The following is an 18,464-nucleotide window of genomic DNA, read 5'->3' on the forward strand; positions in this document are numbered from 1 at the left end:
GGACAACGGGGCCTGCAGCCGAGTGAGCGAGATGCTCAGGGAAGAGGGAAGAGCAGCAGGCCTGGGCCTGCCGATGGGCCAGACGAGAGGGCGGTGGAGGTCAGTGGCGGACTTCTTAAGGTGGGCGCTTTGATCCTGGAGCAGCTCTGTGGGAGGGGAGGTGAGCAGGAGGAGAGGAGGTGGAGGCAGAGTCGAGGCGGCTCTGGAGACCTTTTACGCATCGGGACGAAGTGCAGTGGTGGCTGGAAAGAGACGTGGCATCCAGGTTCCGTGGTTCTGGTGTGTTATCTGAAGGAGGGAGAAGGGCGCAAACCTTCTCAGGCTGATGGGTGTGGGCCAGTAGAGAATCGATTACCCCGAGAGAGGGAGGGAGCACAGCAGGCGAGCCTGGAGTCAGCCAGAGGGGGTGCGCCTCGTGCCCAGAGGTGGGGCTGGCCTGGGTGGGGGCCCAGGTACCTGGCCGCGACCTCAGATCTTGGGAGGGGAGGTGGAGTGCATGGGTAAAGGCCCGGGGGACGGGGAGATAAGCCAGCAGGGCATCTCAAGTCTTGTGGTTGCTCTAATGTCGTGTCAGTGAAGTGGGAGGCAGGGCCCTGGGCTCAGTGAGGACGGGAGAGGAAGAGATGGAGGCTTCGAGAGAGGGGCTGAGACAGCCGCACGGGATGGGTCACGTGGCCCCGGCGCGCATGCCTTCTCTGTGCGCGTTCTGATTGCACACGGTACCCCTCCATCACGCGAGACAGGAGTTGGCTCGGCACAGAGGAGCCTTTTCTCCGAGAGCCTCAGTTCTCTAGAGACCGTGGTCCGCCAGCTCGCTCTTCCCTGGGTGTTGAGACGAGTGCGTCCGACGGCTGCCCTGCTGTCTCCTTCTGCCCCTGCCTGCTGCTGTCTGTGCTCGTTCACACCGGGCTCAGAAGAGGGAGGATTGGGGAACTCCAGTGAGGTGTGTTACTCGATAACACTAGTACAGTGGTGTGGCAACTGCAGTGAACACAGCTGCCGTGGATGTAGTGAACTTTTTACTTCCCATTAGCGTGGCTGATCGTGCCATGTTTTTGTGTGTGTGGTTTTTGTTTTTGTTTTTGCTGAGGAAGATTAGCCCTGAGCTAACGTCTGTGCCGGTCTTCCTCTGTTTTATATGTGGTTCGCTGCTACAGCGTGGCCAACTAGCAGTGTAGGTCCAAACCCGTGGATTCAGGCCACCGAGGCAGAGTGCACCGAACTTAACCACTATGCCACAGGGCCGGCCCCCCCATGGTGTATTTTTCTAATTTTCAGTTTTTGTTTGCACTCGGTCTTGTCACCATTGTGAATAACGTCATGGAAATGCCTTGTGTCCACAGTGAGATGTGACTGTTACCAGGCAGTCTAAGTAATCGACTGTCCTGCCCCTGAAATACTGCCTGCTTAATACGTGTCAGCAACTTACAAGCATGGCCTATTTTTCCAAAATCTTTTGGGCTTCTATTTAAAAGATATTTAAGTTTCTGCTAGGTTTACTGTAAGTTGCTGTAACTTGGTTGTTATTTTCCATCTTTGCTGAGATTTGATTTTCTTGTTTCTAGGTACAGACTCTTAATGAACAGGATTGGGAACGTGCCCAACAAGCGAGTGTCCTGGCCAACGTGGCGCAGGCCTTCGAGAGTGATGTGGACGCGTCCGACGGCGAAGACGACAGGGACACCATCTTCAGCCCAGCTGGCCTCTTGTCCCCCAGTGGGCAGGCCGATGCCCAGACGCTGGCCATGATGCTTCAGGAGCAGCTGGACGCCATCAACAAGGAGATCAGGTACGTGGGCTTGTGCATAGCACCACAGACACCATGCATGTCTCTAAAGAATTGTATACTACCTAGGACAGTCTGGAAGAAATACTGTGGACGTATTCTACACGTCCCATGATAGTAAAACTTAGTTCAATCCTGTTTGAATAGTTTTAAGTTCTGAGGTTGCCCTTGATTGGAAAGTTCAGTTGACCGGGCGTTCTCGCCACAGTTGTGGTGTGGGTACACTTGTGTAAGATCTTGCAGAAGGGTGAAAGGGGTTCAGTCCGTTCCCCCACGAGCCGATGACACAGCTGGAGAGCGTTGCCGGGGAGCTCAGTGTCCACCTGTGCCACTCTGGATCCCAGGCCGGGTTCCAGAGACGGGCGGGGTGCAGAGAGCTGAGCGCACATCGGAGGAGGCCTCCCTGCTCCGAAGTGCAGAGGGGAGCTGTGGTGTGGGGCAGGGCACCATGGAGAGCCAGGAGGAGGTGGACTGGCCTGGCGCCCTTGTGGGTAAGAAGCAGGACTCTTTTCACGGGCAGTGCCAGGTGGCGGGTGACTTACGAGGAGAAACGCCAGAGTTCAGTCCACTGGCAAGCGAAGGTGAAACATGCAGTAGGAAGCGGGAGGGAGAGTTTCCTGCCCCCCTCCAGCCTGAGTGTCCCCCAACTCTGAACCCTGCGGGGGGCAGGGAGCTGGGGCAGCGTCCACCTGCCGCTTGTGCCTCCTCCAGCGCTGAGGAGGGCCCTCTTGTGTGTCTTTCAGAGCCTCACGTTTTCAGGTGTGTCACCCAACCACCTGGAACAGAAAGCCGAGGTTTTCAGATTGGCAAATTCCCACTCCTACTTGCGTTTTCCTCTATTAAACTAATAGAATGTGAAAATTGGTTCATTACAAGACAGTGGTCAGGGACAGGCCCCATGGCCGAGTGGTTAAGTTCACGCGCTCCGCTTTGGCGGGCCTGGATTTCACCAATTTGGATCCTGGGTGCTGACACAGCACCGCTCTTCAGGCCATGTTGAGGCGGCATCCCACATAGCACAACCAGAGGCACTCACAACTAGAATCCAGCACTATGTACTGGGGGCTTTGGGGAGAAGAAGAAGAAAGAAGGCGACGATTGGCAACAGTTGTTAGCTCAGGCGCCAATCTTTAAAAAAAAAAAAAGACAGTGGTCAAAGGATGGTTTGAATCTTAACCTTGTCAGTGTTTCAGAGGTGTTTTCTTTCGAAAGCCTCTTAGCAGTTATAACAGTAAATTTACACGACAAAGGGCCGACTGTGGGGTGCAATCCAAAGACTTGCCCGTCCAAGGGGGGGCTGTCCCCGTGGCCGAGTGGTTAAGTTCCTGAGCTCCGCTGCAGGCGGCCCGGTGTTTCGTTGGTTCGGATCCTGGGCGCAGACATGGCACTGCTCATCAAGCCAAAGACTTGCCCGTCCGAGGGGAGATTAAGAGGCCTTAGGTCTGGGTGCAGGGTGACAGGGAGCCCAAGATCTGCCCTGTCAGGCCTGAGGCAGCCGTGGTCCGGTCCTGCATGCACACAGAGACCAGCCGTGTGCCGGTGACCCTGCGGGAGGTCCGGGCAGAGTTGCTGCCAACATTTTGTTCTTGTCAAGCTGACACAGACGCCAAGTGCCGCTTCCTGCGCAGAGCCTGCGGGAGGGAAGGAGGGGCAGAACTAACTCCAGGGAGAGCTGTAGGCTCTGCAAGGAAGGGGTGTGCGGCCTGCAGTCTGCCTCCCTAAACCACGGTTCGTGTGCTGTGTTCAACCCCGCAGAGCCCGGAAGACTGCCTTTCCCCATCGCTGTGGGAAACGCGAAAGGATTATAAACGTCAGCTTTTATTTTTCACAGTGTATTGCTAAGTAAAATGGGTTCTTCTTTATGTAGCAAGTTGACCTGATATAAATGGTAAATTCTGTCCACTGCCTTGGTATCAGTAACAGAAAGTACTTTCAGAATATATAAGTAGAACTTTAATTGGACAGGTTACTGCAAGGTTACTACTAATTTAATATTAGAGTAATGATTTGCATAGTCAAATATTAAAACTGCTGTTTAAGCATCCACTATACATTAGGAGAGAAGAGCTTTAATTATGAATTTCCAAATTAATGCAGCATGGTTGACGTGAATTCATTCAGATGAGGCTGGTGGAGAATTCTGTCAAATAATACAAACAAAATACTTTTGTTCGAACTCAACCTTTAAAAAAAAAAAATCAATGTTTTCGTCTAGTCTAGAGACTTAAGTGTTTGGAAACTCCTGATTGCTTTGTAAATTGATTTTTTGATTATATCAGAGTTCCCAGTTTCCAGTCAAAAAAACCGATAGGTAAATGTGCAGCTGTGCCCTGAGAAGTGGGAATGTCGGAGCTGTAAAATTCAAACATCTCGTTGTGTAGTAAGAGAGTTGCCAACTAGCCCCTCCAGACTTGTGGGGTACGTAAATAAAATCAAACACGAGTGATCAGAGATAGTTGGTAAGACTCAGTGGAAGGTGTACTTTGTGCTGTTCCGAAGCCGAGTGTGTTAAAGAGAGAAAAAGTAGAACGTTTTTGCTGAAGTGTTAATTGTTGGAGCAACCGTCATTGGAGTTTCCTTACAGTAATGCAAGCACCGATTTTTTCGTCTGAACCCGTTAATCTGTCTGCTAATGAAGGAAGGATGACTGTTTTGTTTTTACTTTAGGTTGATACAGGAAGAAAAGGAAAACACAGAGCAGCGGGCGGAGGAGATTGAGAGTCGAGTTGGCAGTGGGAGTTTTGGCAATCTTCGTCGTTTTAGATCAGTGAGCTCCATTCCCCTCTACCCTGCCTCCTCGCTCGCCGGCTCCTCTCCTCCGAACAGTGGCCGGTCCACCCCGCGAAGGATTCCGCACAGCCCAGCTCGGGAGGTGGACAGACTAGGTATCATGACTCTGGTAAGGATTTGTCTTTTCTTGTGCTGTCTCCCCTCGCCCCCGACACACCTGATTTAAGTCTTGGACACCACGAATATGCTTTATTTTTAACCCGGAAGAAAATCAGGTGCATTTGTTATGCTCAGAGGTTTGAGATTTTTAAAACCAACTCGTATTTAATCATTCAACAATAGCATGGTGACAAATTAATTTTAATATTGGGGTGATGCCTGAACTCCAGAGAAGTTTTCACTTGTTCAGCTCTGAGCGTGGTCAGCTCTGCAGGGTTCGGCAGCTAGGGGGATATTTTTGTTTTCCAGCAATAGACAGTGTAACAAAAGTAAATACAGCAACCATCGTAACATATAGGAAAATATGCAGAGAGAGTCAGTGCTGTCTGTCTTTACGTTCGGGATGCCTGACTGGAGGGTACAGAATATGCCGTCAAAAACAAAACTGAAGAAAAAGCTAAATCGGTCCTCTTAATAATGCCCTCGGTGGCATGCTTGGCACCGGTTCTGCAGGTGAATCCAGGGTGGCGTGAGTGAGAGCGCGCTGCCGCTTGGCCTCCCCGGGAAGCGCGGGGCTGCGTTCGTGCGCAGCCTCTGGAAGTGCAGGGACCGCGACAGCGTGCTGCTCTAAAGAATAGTGCCTAGCTTTCTCACGTGTTTAGTCTGGGTTTTGTGAATGCATGAAATCATGTTGACAGCGTTCTGCTTTCTCACTGCGCTTCCGTTCTCATTTCTTCTGCTACCACCCATTTTCGTTTTTAGTTGCGTTGTTAGCCTGCGTGTAATTAAATGAACCGTGAATCGCTTTAGTAGCGTCCGAAGTGGTAACTAGTCCATTTCGCGGTGTTTTGACATAGTATTTTTATAATTTACATCGTTAGCTCATTAGCTGATATTTTAAGCTCTTTGACAATTTCATGCTTATTTCCTTTCAGAGAATTTGTAAAAACAGTTCTGTTTTTCTTTTTCCTTGTTTTTGTAGTTGTGTGTGCCGGCTGACGCTGTGTCTGCTTCCGTGTTTAGTTTTGATTTCCTGTGTCATCCTTCTGTTTATTTTGTCACTGTTAGTCCAGGCCTCAGCCCACGCTGTGACACCCCCTCCATGGGGTGCTCGGGGAACCGCCACAGTGGGGGCCATGGTGTGTGTGTGGGGGCCACTGGGGCTCATTAGTGGGCTTTCTGCGTTATCTTCGTTTCTCATGAAATAGTGTCTTTTTCCCTCAGTAGTGATACGTTTTTACTGCTGTGTCACTGTACAACAGATGTGGATACAGGCATGATATCACTGGATCAGAGTGCTTTTATTCAAACTGTGTAGGGTTTGTGTAATTCAGAAATGAAATCTTTTATATATACAGAGATAATCCGCCAAGTATAGAATTAACGGAAACTTGACACAAACAGTATACCTTTTGGTTTTGATGCTTATATTCAAGACTGTAAATTTCATCAACTTGTTGGACATAAACAATTAATGCCTTTAATAGACTATTTTTTAAATTCACATATCTCATAGGAATCATAGAATGTGAAGATTCCACCTGCTATTCTGCTAGCTTTTATCCTTACGTATTTTCACAGGGTACCCTGCTTTAATCAAAAAATTTATGTTTGAGAAATTTTAAATCAATTTCTAGGTAAGAATTTTATATGAATGACCAATAGGTGATTAATAACTAAAAGTAGGTTTGTTCAGTTTTATAGTAAGTCTTGCAATAACTTCCTCGTCAACTAAATTGATGTTTAGAGACATGTTTTTCATTAGGGCAAACTAAGTTCTAGAGAAGTTTGGCTTAGAATAGACAACTGTTAGGGCCCTTTGTTCTATAAAATGCCGTATTTTAATAAATTGTATATGTTGTAATAGAATTTTATCTCCCTGAGTAACGATTTATAGGGTTTCTCTAGTAAATCTTGAGTAACTTACTGTTTAAATTTCATGGTGAAAAAGATGTTCCATTTCCAGTTACGTTTTCTCTGAATCTCAGCTTGCTTATATCTGTCTTGTCATTCTCTTTTGAATATATTTACCTGTACTGATCCTTGAATTTTTAACTTCAGAGTATGCAGTAAATCTGGTTTCTCTTCATTTCTTTGCATGCGTCCGTCAGCCTAGTGATTTAAGGAAACATCATAGAAAGGTCAAGTGTTTAGTAATTTAACATACCTTTGTTTCTCTGAAGTATTGACGGGCACCTATCATTTGGCATGAATGAGCCCTGTGAATCACTGACATTTAAATGGACATGTTGACACTCACCTGGCATGTCACAAATGACGATTGTCCTGTTGGAGACAGGTCACTGGTGGTTTGCATAGAATGCTGGGACAGGCGTAAGGGTGTGCCTTTCTTCCACTCATTTGCCTTCTCATCGTTGCATGCTTATTTATAATGGCTATACTATTTTTTCAATGAGAAATTACTGAAGCAGAGCCACAGATTTTAGTTTGGGGAAAAACTAATTTTAATAAGCATAGCTAGAAGGGCCGGCCTGGTGGCGCAGCACTTAAGTTCGCATGTTCTGCTCCTCGGCAGCCCGGAGTTCGCCGGTTCGGATCCCGGGTGTGGACCTGGCACCCCTTTGCGAAAGTCATACTGTGGGAGGTGTCCCACATATAAAGTAGAGCAAGATGGGCACGGATGTGAGCTCAGGGCCAGTCTTCCTCAGCAAAAATAGGAAGATTGGCAGTAGTTAGCTCAGGGCTAATCTTCCTCAAAAAAAAAAAAAAACATAGCTAGCTGTCATGAGCTCTTACTGTATGCCAGGCCCTGTGCTGAGTGCTCTACGAGTCTGCTCTCTCGTCCTCATGGACTTCCCGTGAGATGCAGGTTACTGTCGTTATCCCCATGGACAGATGTGGAACGGAGGCTCAGAGAGGCCACGTGCTGTGCCTAGGGGCACACAGTTAGGGAACGCTGCAGTGTGGACTGGTCTGATTTCAAAACCAGGACACTGAGTCGCTTCCCCCACGGCCTGACTTCTCTGCAGATTCTCTCACCTCCTCACTCGTCCCTGACAGCGGGGGCCAGTGGGCCTCTTCTCCTTATAGATAGTCGTGAATCGGGCCTCCCTGTTCTTGGAGGACATGCACGCACTGGGGAGCAGATCTGTTGACCAGAATGCCTTCCTCCTAACCTTCACGCCATGTGCATAGCCTGCACCCCCACCCAGAAGCTGCCTGATCCTGCGCTCGTAGGCCGCCCTTCGGATGCTCGGGCAGCTGTCCTCTGACCGCAGCGCCTAGAGCACATGAGCTGGGCGGCAGCCGTGGGAGCCCTCCGCTGCGCAGAGCACCGTGGCGATTCAGCGAAACGCAGGCTCAAGTCCCCGCTGTCAGTGATGATTTGTGACCCGGGTGTGCTGCTCGCCCTCTCTGCGCCTTGGTTTGCCCTCCTGTTTAAGTGAAGACAACGACAGAAGCGCGCTCCTCGGGGTGGCCGCAGACGGTGCCCGGCCGTGCACGATCTGCAAGGAGCAGAGCTTATAACCGGCCCCGCGGCGCACAGCACGCCCTCAGTCCCGCCGACTCGCATCCGTGTTTCCCTCGGTGGGAAGGCTTTCTCAGGGAAGGAAGGAGCGTGTTGATTGACGTCCAGGCAGGACAGCCTGACCCTGTTGCTCACGGCACTGTGGGCTGGCTGGCTGGCTCCTTCGAGGGCCTTGCTGTGGGGCTGTGGTGAGGATGAAAGGCAGGAGTGCAGGCATGGTGCAGACACGGGCGGCGTGGGCCGCGCACTGTCCTCCTCCTCAGCGTCCCTGGCCTACGCCACCGTGACCCCCCAGCTGTCGGGGAGCTTCGTTCCAGTCAGCTCTGAAAGAGCGTGCAGGCCCCAGCCTGGCGGGCCCCAGGCTGGGCAGGGCCCCTCACCACGGGGGCGCAACGGGAGCAGCCACCGGCCAGGGCGGGCCGCTCCTCCTGAGCTCTGTCTCCGCTGAGGACAGTGAACTCAGTCCCGTGGACTGCTCCCTGTCCTGTTCTTTTTTGTTTTTTATAGGTGATTGTTTTAACCTCAGTTTGAAATCTCTCCCTGTTTCAGTTTCGTATTGATAGTTTCTAGCTGTCGTAGCCTTTGGTTGTCTGCAGATTGTAATTTGAAATCAGGAGAGCATGCGGAATCTATCCAGCTACGGCTTAAGGTTCTATCTTAAATGAGTTCGACTCCGTTTTGCACTAAGCCCCTTGGTTGTCACTGAGCCGCTGTGGGGCTGCAGTGGAGCGACACTCTACACAGTCGCATTAAAAAAGCCCAAGTTGGCTGCTCAGGTCTTGCTGTTTGTACAAACGCCTGCCACGCACGTTTTGAGGACTCCAGCCCTGCCTTCACCACGGAGCCACATGGATCAGTAAGACCTGCCGGAGTTAACGTTTTCCCCACCGCCTCCTTCCTGTCCTCACGTTCCCCGACACGGGAAAACTGGCAGTCTGAAGGAGAGGATCTTCCAGTGGAAGGCCAGGACTGCTTTGAGCCGGCTTAAACAAATTGCTTTTAAACCGCGTAGAAAGACCTCAGTTTATAGCATCTGTTCTGCACGCTGAGACGTATGAGACAGACAGGCGTGTCTGGGATGCAGGAGTTAGATCCCTTTTTGCTTTTCCACTTGTTACAGAGTCCAGGAAGGTGCATCACTACTCAAAATGATAGTGGATCATGGTACAAGCTATTTCTCTTTTTCTCCCAAAACAAAAAGTTCTGGACAGTTTACCCAAGAGGTTTCTGCCCTCTCTGGTGTTTCTTCTGAATGCATCAGGAGATAAACACGTTCGTCTTCAGCTCCTCATCAGGGACAGTGAGTGCCGTGCGTGCTGTGTGAGGACGAGGTTTTGGGCGTGGTTCAGATCTCGGTGCCCTTCAGTGGCTGTCCTCGTGGTGGCCTAGGATCCTAGGGCGGGCGGGCCCTCGGGCTGCGAGGAGGCTCAGGAGGAGGAGTGCCCGTGTGTCCTGCCCGGGTCTCTGCGCTCGTTCTGGTGCTCGTAGGCCAGGAGTCGGGCTCTGCTCTGTGCTCCTGCTCCTGATAAGTAAGACGGTCCTTTAACGTGGCGTTGGGCTAGAACGAGGCTGGTTGTACTCAGCAGAAAGCATAGCTCGTGGATTTCCACATAAGTTTATGGTTATAATTTAAAGCCTATGTGTTGTGGGGTTTTTTTGGTCACAGTGTGTTGTTCACTAATTTTACACTGGTCTCAACCCCTCAGTTGCCAGCCTCCCTAGAAGAGGTACGAGACGACAAGACGACAATAAAATGTGAAACCTCGCCCCCGCCCTCCCCGCGGTCCCTTCGGCTGGACAGGCTGCACAAAGGGGCGCTGCACACGGTCGGCCACGAGGACCTCAGGGACTTACGGAAGTAAGGAGGGCAGCGTCCCACCCTAGCCCGGCTCCAAACAGACCGCCTTCTCATGCTCAGCTTTCAGAAATCCATTGCTCTCTTCTTGGGGAAAAAAGTCAGAATGATGACTTTAAAGAAATACCGGTTAATTGAGTTGAGTTGATTTAGATGATGCCCTCGGGCTGCCCTGGGAGCTCAGGTGAGCCCAGCAGAAGATGCTGTCTGTTTGGGCGACGTGAGTTTAGAAAGAGAGTTCAGTGATAGCAGCAATCTTAGAAAGCCTTCATTTCTTCAGAGTCTGCAAATTGACTCTTGTGAGAACTTTCTCTTCTTGTGGAGCATTTGCTAAGCATGTGGCGTGTTCTGAGCGTTGCTCTGCAGGACCGTCCGTGTCCCGCCGCTCGGATGCGCTCTCTGCCTCTGAGCTGTGGAGAGCCCCACCTCGTCCCCAGCGCTCCAAGCGCCTCCCCACAGGGACCATGAGAGCCAGTGGGTGACTAGTGTGCTCCTATGTCAAACTACCACGGGCTGTGCTTTTGTCCCGCCCTGGCAGCCCTCGGTGGTGGGTGCAGGTGTCCATCCTCGCCGCCTCTGCAGTAGGCCCTGTGGCTCTTGTTTCGCGGCAGGGACGGTGGCACTGGGGAGGTTGCTGGGGCGCTGGGGTCAGGCCTCCAGTTGGGAGAGCATCTTCACAGCCGAGGGGCGGCCCTCAGGTGGGCTCATGGTGCTCTCTGCCTTCCATGGTTCGGACTGGAAGCCTTCTCAGAAGGAGAGCTCCGGCTCAGAGCCTCAGCTCCTCAGAAACGGTTCTCCGTGGTGGGATGGCTGGGAGCCTTCGTTTCTACACGCGATGCATTTTGCGAAGGAGACATGCCTGGAGGAGACTTGGAATGCTCATGTAGTTGGAAGAGCAAGTATTAAAAGCGTGGAGTGTTCTAGTGCCTGTGAATGGAACGTTGTGTTGGGACGAGGGCGCTCATTAAAGATCGTTTTCTGTCCCCAAAGCTCCACAGGCTCACAGGACGGCCCCGTGAGCAACCCCAGCAGTAGTAATAGTAGCCAGGACTCGCTCCACAAAGCCCTCAAGAAGAAGGGCATCAAGTCCTCCATCGGCCGCCTGTTTGGCAAGAAAGAAAAGGGCCGACCTGGACATGCCGGCAAGGAGTCATTAGGACAAGGTGGGTGGCTTCCAGCAAACATTCTTAACCCTTAGGATGGAGGCGGGGGGCCTGCCGTGTGTGTGCCTACTGTGTGCCCCCGGTTGTTCCCACGGGCGGTCTGTCGAAGACGCTGGGCGTTCTCAGGGAGTGAAAGCTCAGGAGGCGTATGTTTTCTCTGGGACACATGCGACCCAGAGAGCCACGGTGGACGTTCTTTGGCCCTGAACAACCTGGCGTCCCAGACAGAAAGGGCTCACTGTCTCTCGAGCATTCTCGTGCCTTGGTTGCCTAGTCAGAAACTTAACCTTTAGAGGTGTTCTTTGCCTGCAAGTGCTCTTCCACCTGTTTCTGAACTCACCTAATGCGGCCGTGTTGATTTCTCTCGCTGTTTCAACCGCTGGGCCCTCACAGCTGGCGTTTCGGAGACCGAAAACTCAGCTCAGGATGCCTTGGGACTCAGCAAACTAGGAGGACAGGCGGAGAAAAACCGGAAACTTCAAAAAAAGTAAGCTTTTCGTTATTCGTCCATCTCACTGAACACTTCTCAGTTGTGCCTGATTTTTAACTAACGTTTATTTAATAAATGTAGTATCTATTTATGTGTCTATATTACCTTCTGAAAGGTTAACCTAAAGCTTTTAAGAGACTGTGCTTCCTGGGGGGCTGAGAGCCTCTGCTCAGGAAGGGGGAGAGGACTCAGGGGAGGCTCCCGTCCCCCGGAGAGCTGTCTGACGAGGAGGGCTCCCCGCCAGGCGTGGGGCCCCGAGTCCGGCTCCGGTGCGTCAGCTCTGGGGGGAGGGGCCGCTTAGCCTTGCTGCATTCCCGATTTCCTCCTCTAAGATGGGAGTGCATCGGTACGCGCCTCACACGGCTTTGTGAGTGTTAGACACACATCTGTCGCTACATAAACACACGTAAAGCACTGGCAACAGTGCCAGCCATCCTAAAATAGGGAGAACTGAGTGTGTAATTGCAGCCACCGCTCCGACTTGATCACCAGCATCCAGAGTTTGCCGTGCGGGCTATGATCTGTCAGGAAATATTCGCTGTGTTGCCCCTTTTTTCCTCCTCCGGTAGATTTTGTATTTTTATCTTCAATAGACTTGTGATTTTGTGGTCTGTTTATTAAATTTTGATTCCGATTTGTCTTGACTCTGAAAATAGGTGATAGCAGGGTGATCATTTTCTGCAAAGGTGCTGAGACGCTGCGATGCCCCGGGGTAGGGGCATGGAGGAATAGTGTGTGCGTGTTTCTCTGGCTTCGTTCTGATCGGGAGCAGGTTGTGTGTTGGTTGACCGTATGTCAACCAGAATTAAGTAGATGAACGAGGTAGGGAGAGACAGTATCCCAGTGAACTGGCGACTGAAAACTGAAACTGAACCACCCTCTACGACAGAAGGGGCAGTTAGCAGTCCCAGAGGGAAGCGCTGACCTTGAGAATGGGGAAGACGGGCGAGAGCCAGTGGTCAGATGGCAAAGCTGGGCCTTGTGACAGGCTGACGATTGGTAGGTTCTGTGGTCAGTCTGACGATAGGAAAGGTCGTCTGGCCACTCAAGTACCCTGAGACAGCCTCATTGGTGTGGCACCCGGGCCTACAGTGCGCCCCGAGGACCACGCTGGGGCCCGGGGACCCTCTCCCCTAGAGGCCACGTGCCTTTAGCTGTAGAGTTGCCGGTTGGGTTCCCTTTTGTGAACCCTGCCTCGTTTTCGTTCTCTTCTCAGAATCGTACTAATCTTCTTGACTGGCCCACTGCTGGTCTTATTTCAGGCGAAGTGCCGTTGTTTCTGTTATTGCTCACCATGCCCTAGGAATACTCAGTCTTTCAGGTCCCCGTGAATGGAAATCCGCAGACACCATTGAACAGCAAAACGTGCTTTGAACGTTGCTGTCTTTGAACTGTATAAAAATGTTTTAAAGTAACTTGGGTAATTGCCATTTGCCTTTGTGAAACGTATCCCAGCCAGGCCTTTTGCCTCCTGGAGCCATGCCAGGAAAAATGTGTCCGTTAGATTTTGCTGACGTGTTCTAGTGCACACGCTTGCACATGCTGGAATAAAATCCGTAAGGTTTGTGGCAGTGCGCCTCGGTCCTCGTCCCCGGAAGTTCATGGTTCCTGTAGGGTCACAAACTATTCAAATTGGCCCAAGTTTGGGTCACCCTTGTTTTCTAAATTTATTTTGTAATTCGCAGGAGGTATGCTTGAGCACTTGGCTGTGTGGAGACAGCCTTTATTGTTTGTCCCGGCACGTGACTCCGTTTCCCGCTGCGTGGGGAGCGTGTGTGGTGGTGGGTGGTAGGCAGGTTTCTCTGGAGCTCCGGGTTCCCCGTGATGGCATTGGCTCTGCACTTCTGTGTCACCATAGCTGTAACTGTCCAGGGGCAGGCCGTTCTCTGAACTCTGTGGTCGTGCACGGCAAGTTCTAGGACGTACTAGTAAGTTACTAGGGAAAAATTCAAAGTATGGAGGTTATTTGTCTGACTACAGTGGGTAATTTTAGTTCTGTCAGTTAACCAGAAATAAAATTGACTTTAGGAAAAATGCTTTATTTATACTTGTGGGAAAATGTTTGAGTTATCCGGAAAAAGTATTATTGGAATACAGTTTTACGTTTATGGCATTATAGAGGTAAGAATCAAAATACGGTCCTCAGAAATATTTCTTTTTATTACCTCAAAAGTGTGCCTTTAGCTGCCAAAGTCACACAGCCAAACACATCCACTTTTAGAGAGTTTTCAAGAACCTGGTGACTTCGGTGGAGAGCTGACTTTGAGGTTTTGTCTAAGGTACATAAAAGAGAGTGGTGGGCGCATTCGGTGCTGGACATGCTTAATGAATCCGTGGAGGGTACCGCTGGCGTGAAATCAGACATCACTGTGTTCGTCCGCTTGGCGGTGCTCCCACAGCGTTGCCGGGTGTCCCTGGTGCTGTCTGAACTCCGTCGCCTTAAGTAACCTGGTGTTCTAATGCTCTCTTTCCCGTTTCTCCCTGGTTGACTCTAGTGTGGTTGCAGGGTAAGTTGAGGCGGAGGGTGTGCTGTGCTGAGCGTGTGTTACAGCCTGTGGCGTTGGCGGTCACCAGCCTCAGGCTCTGAACTGAGGTTCCGGGAGAGTCGTGCTGCTTTGCTGAGAGCTGTCCCGGGTCCCCTCACCCTGGCCGCCCCCACCCCCAGCCTCTGACAGCGAGCTGCACCCCATGGCGGGAGTAGTGCTTTGCGTGGGCCGTAGAGCCGTGTTTGTGACATGAGCCCAGCAGGTGTTGGTGCAAGGTGCCATGGTACTGAACGTGTCAGCCTCAGAGAAACGAGGTGCGTGTGTCGCTTGGATGGTACACCTTATCTGGGGTCTGGTCAGCAAAGCCCACACCGCTTCTCGTTATGAAAGATAACTTCATCATCGTGTCCTGTCCTAGTTATAAAACACACGCCGTCACTCACGGGTTACATGACCTTTGTCTCATCCGTGTGCCTGTTCCCCAGGGGATTTAGCATATTTCTGAATGTCTTTCTCCTCTGACTCTAATGTTAAGGCTGGGAAGCATGGCACATCAGTTTCCTGGTATAGAGGTATTTAAAAAATCGCCCTTGGGGTCTAGAATGATCTTCGAGGGAGGAGGTCAAGTCCCAGCCAAGCAGCCGCGAGTTGCTGGCTGACTATCGCAGGCCCAGCGCTTGTCCCTTTACCCCGCAGGGACGGCAGCCCCGCCCTTGTTTCTCGAGTAGCTCTCTGTAAACGGAGATCGCAGATCCTAAGGGTGGACAAAGCGATGACAGAGATTGCAGTATCTCCAAGCAGAGGAGGGAAATACGTAACAACAGAAACCAGACGAGTCTTCTGTTTGCTCTGGACAGTGGTTTGGGGCCATAGAATCTGGGCACACAGAATACACCTCATTGCCCCAGGATATCAGCTTCTGCCTCAGCCTCTGCAGAACAGAGGTGGGTGCCTCGGGTAGACTTAGGATGCAGAGAAACGCAGGGCACTTGAGAGGCCCGCCGCCTTCGATCTCTCGGGTTTCAGGCCTTGGAGCGAAGGGCCAGTAGAAGACGACCTCGTGCCCTGGCGGTTAGCTGTCGCGAGGACTCAGCAGCCTTCGTGGTGATCTCTGGTTGCGGTGAAGTCGAACCACACGGGTGGTTCTGTTGATTCTTAGAAAGTGCTCTGATGAGTAGTCACAAACGAAGGAGAGCGGCCGTCTGCCTGAGGCCGTTCTCAGTGGCCAGCAGGGAAAGGCAGTTCCTAGACCGAGCAAGAAGGGAGCGTATTTGTTCGAGAAACCGAGCTCCAGAGAGGGCAGGAGTGGCGCTGGCCCCGGCGTCTCCAGTCTGGTCTCCGCATCCTGTGCTCGCCCTACCCTGCACAGCTTCCAGGGGCGCTGCCCTCTCCTCTCCCACGGGCAGGGGCCTTCTTCACGTGACAGAACAGTCACCCCCAGAGAAGAAGGGGGTGCTGGTGTTCCTGCCTGGGGTGATAACGCAGGGATCTGGCTCCGTGTGGGGTCTTCAAGGTCACCAACTAGCCTGATAGGGGAGGGAGCTGGAAGCAGACAGAGACCTGGGCCGGCCGCCCAGCTGGGGTCTCCTCTGCCCTCGCGCTCACTTCTCGCGTCTCTCTCGGCGGCATCTAAGAGATGCATCATTCTCCCTCCATTGCCTTATCGCCCTTTCAGCAGGGCGCTGGGCCTGCACTGTGAAACCCAGAAGTAATCCATACTAGAGAAAGCTGTTGATAAAAGCCAACGACCATTGCAGGTGAAGTCAGAAGGGTGTGCACCAGTCCCCAGATGATGGAATTACCAGACTATTTTTAACCCTATGTTCCTGTGTACAGTGAGTGTCTGTTTCATATGAAAAACGAACTCTCTGCCAAGTGCCCCGGACTCAGTACCTGTTTAGTTCACTTCAGAGTGTGGGGATCGGAAAGCCCTGTTGGCCCGGCACCAGTGCCATCCCCGCCCCTCCGCCGGGCCAGGCGGGCAGGACTTGGGCCTTGACCGTGCTGTCAGGGTTCAGGTCTTTCCCTGCTCTGTCTGCCGAGGAGGTGTTTGTCTTGCTCGTATGGCTCCTATGGCTCACAGACATGTTTACATAAGATAGAGCCACTGTCCTTGAGGAGAACTTGTCCCCAGGAAACACAAAGTGGCACTTAATTCAGCACACTGGCGGTCGGTCCCGCCCAGCGAGGCCCTCCTCCCCCCTCCGTCCAGCATTGGCCTCCTGTGTCAGGGGGACGGCAGTTCCAGTGGACTTGGCTGCTTTTTTATTTATGAGTAGCTTTGCTTATTTGAACTAGAGAAGTTTGCCCCTTGTTAACTCTACTTGAGCTATTAAGATATTTGTTGCATCCTCTGGTCGAATTATCCTGGATAGTTACAATATCTGTTATTCCCCAGAAGCCTAAGGGTGACTTAAGGAACACTTACTTGAGATCCTGTGTGAAACGTTTTGAGCTTTAATTGTCCGTAGACTTCATAGTCTTAAGAAAAGTCTAATAGCATTTCAATATGTTGAAGAGCTGTTATGTATCTTTAGAAGTAAAAGATTCGACGACGTGTTCTGTAGAAATGATTATGGAAAATGACTTGGGGTGTCGGGGCGCGTGCGGTGAGCAGCCCCGTCTCCTCTCCGAGGCTCTCCCTGTCAAAGTAATAGGGTGTCTTAGAAAGGCTTGGAGGTAAACAGCACAAAGCAGTAAGATAAGATTCGTGAAGCTTCTTTGTTCTCTCTTACATAGCCATGTTCCCAGTAGACAGAATCATTTGCAAAGATGGTAATGTGGTAAAGTTCCAGTTCGCCTATTTGAAAATCAGGCCTACAGAATATTTCTGATCTCACGAGGGCCCTGGGACTCCTCCCTGCCTCCTGCCCCACGGTAGCTGTCAGCGCAGGGCATCTTAGGCTCACACTCCGTCTGGGGTCCTGGTAGAAACTGTCCGGGTTGAAATTTTCTGGATTTGAAGCCTGTGGGTTAAACCACAGAATGACCCAATGTCTGAATTTAGCAAGTACCTAGTTAGCTAACTAGCAACGTGGAAGAGAAACAGCCAAAATCCAGTCCACTACTTGCTTGCTACAGTAGACCATTCCTAGTGTTAAAAATCCACATTGTTCTCGGTGTTGGTGGTGTGAACGCTGAACGTTTGTGAAGCTCCCACAGAGGCAGGCTTCTCTGTTCAGACCCGGTCTAGTTTCCTCTTTCTCCATATTTTCCCTCATCGTTTAGAAAGAGAAGAGCGAGTATGTTTTCGCTTGAATGTCCTAGCTTGGATACAAAGGCTCTGCTGGGTTTTTTTAAAGTGGGTAATAATTCTTTAATTCTGCGAGGAGATGATTCTACAGAGAACCTTGTCGAGTCCGTCAGCATTTCATTGTTCAGGAGTTCTTCCTGACATGTACCAAACTACCGTTAAGTGGATGGTTTAGAAGATGAAAGGAAAATAATGAGATATGTGCTACTATGCTTGTGAAAGTGTATAGAGCGAGTACTCTGCTAACTTGCTTCCTGTATGCGTGTGATCGAGTCTTTCATTGTGACTGTCTGGTTATTTGTAGGCATGAGTTGCTCGAGGAAGCCCGGAGACAAGGTTTACCTTTTGCACAATGGGATGGGCCAACTGTTGGCGTCTGGCTGGAGGTATAGTCGTCTTTCGATCCTGGATCAAGTATGTGACTCATGTGAACGTGTTAATCCATTTCACACACTGTGCATAACCTTCTGGCCTTAACATTTCCTGTCTCTAGCTCTGGGTTGGGTTGCCAGCCTGGTATGTGGCCGCCTGCCGAGCCAACGTGAAAAGTGGGGCTATCATGTCCACCCTGTCAGACACGGAGATCCAGCGCAAGATCGGCATCAGCAACCCTCTGCACAGGCTGAAGCTGAGGCTGGCCATTCAGGCGATCACGTCCCTCACGAGTCCGTCAGCCCCTCCTACGTCAAGAACGGTGCGTCTCCCTGAAAGCAGTTTATCCCCTCCTGACGTTGCTTCTCCAAGTCTTCGTAAACACACCCAGGGCTCCGGTTTAAAATTTCAGCCTGCAGAAACATCACAGCTTCTAACGGGTGAAAACTGAGTGGTTAAAAATACTTTATTGAATGCTTTTTTTAACAGCCTGGCTTCAGTGGCTGCATTGTAACATAGAAGTAGGAGTTTCTGAAAACAACAGTAGCGATCACAAATTTAAACATAAATTCATCAAAAGTGAAGGGAAAAAAGCCTCGATCCCCAGTTGCGCTATAAGCAGTGTTTTACTCTAATGTGACGTTGGGCCCCTCGGTGCTTCCATTTTTGGCACTGAGGGC

At 51.0% G+C, this 18,464-nt stretch overlaps 1 protein-coding gene across 16 annotated transcripts in view; it reads left to right on the plus strand.

Moving 5' to 3' along the window:
• LOC138916653 (liprin-alpha-1-like) overlaps window positions 1–18,464 on the plus strand; it is a 102,146-nt gene that overhangs the window by 58,625 nt on the left and 25,057 nt on the right. For all 16 annotated transcript variants that reach the window (XR_011423955.1, XR_011423954.1, XR_011423956.1 and 13 more), the window contains 7 exons: window positions 1,566–1,789; window positions 4,454–4,685; window positions 9,872–10,023; window positions 11,011–11,183; window positions 11,577–11,670; window positions 17,717–17,798; window positions 17,906–18,106. Coding sequence is in view for 13 of the 16 variants with exons in the window: in XM_070229697.1 (XP_070085798.1) it covers window positions 1,566–1,789; window positions 4,454–4,685; window positions 9,872–10,023; window positions 11,011–11,183; window positions 11,577–11,670; window positions 17,717–17,798; window positions 17,906–18,106 (1,158 nt within the window). In the remaining 3 variants the exon portion in view is untranslated. The remainder of the gene's footprint in view (window positions 1–1,565; window positions 1,790–4,453; window positions 4,686–9,871; window positions 10,024–11,010; window positions 11,184–11,576; window positions 11,671–17,716; window positions 17,799–17,905; window positions 18,107–18,464) is intronic.

The sequence above is a fragment of the Equus caballus genome, chromosome 12, assembly GCF_041296265.1.
Source record: "Equus caballus isolate H_3958 breed thoroughbred chromosome 12, TB-T2T, whole genome shotgun sequence".
Lineage (NCBI taxonomy): Eukaryota > Metazoa > Chordata > Mammalia > Perissodactyla > Equidae > Equus > Equus caballus.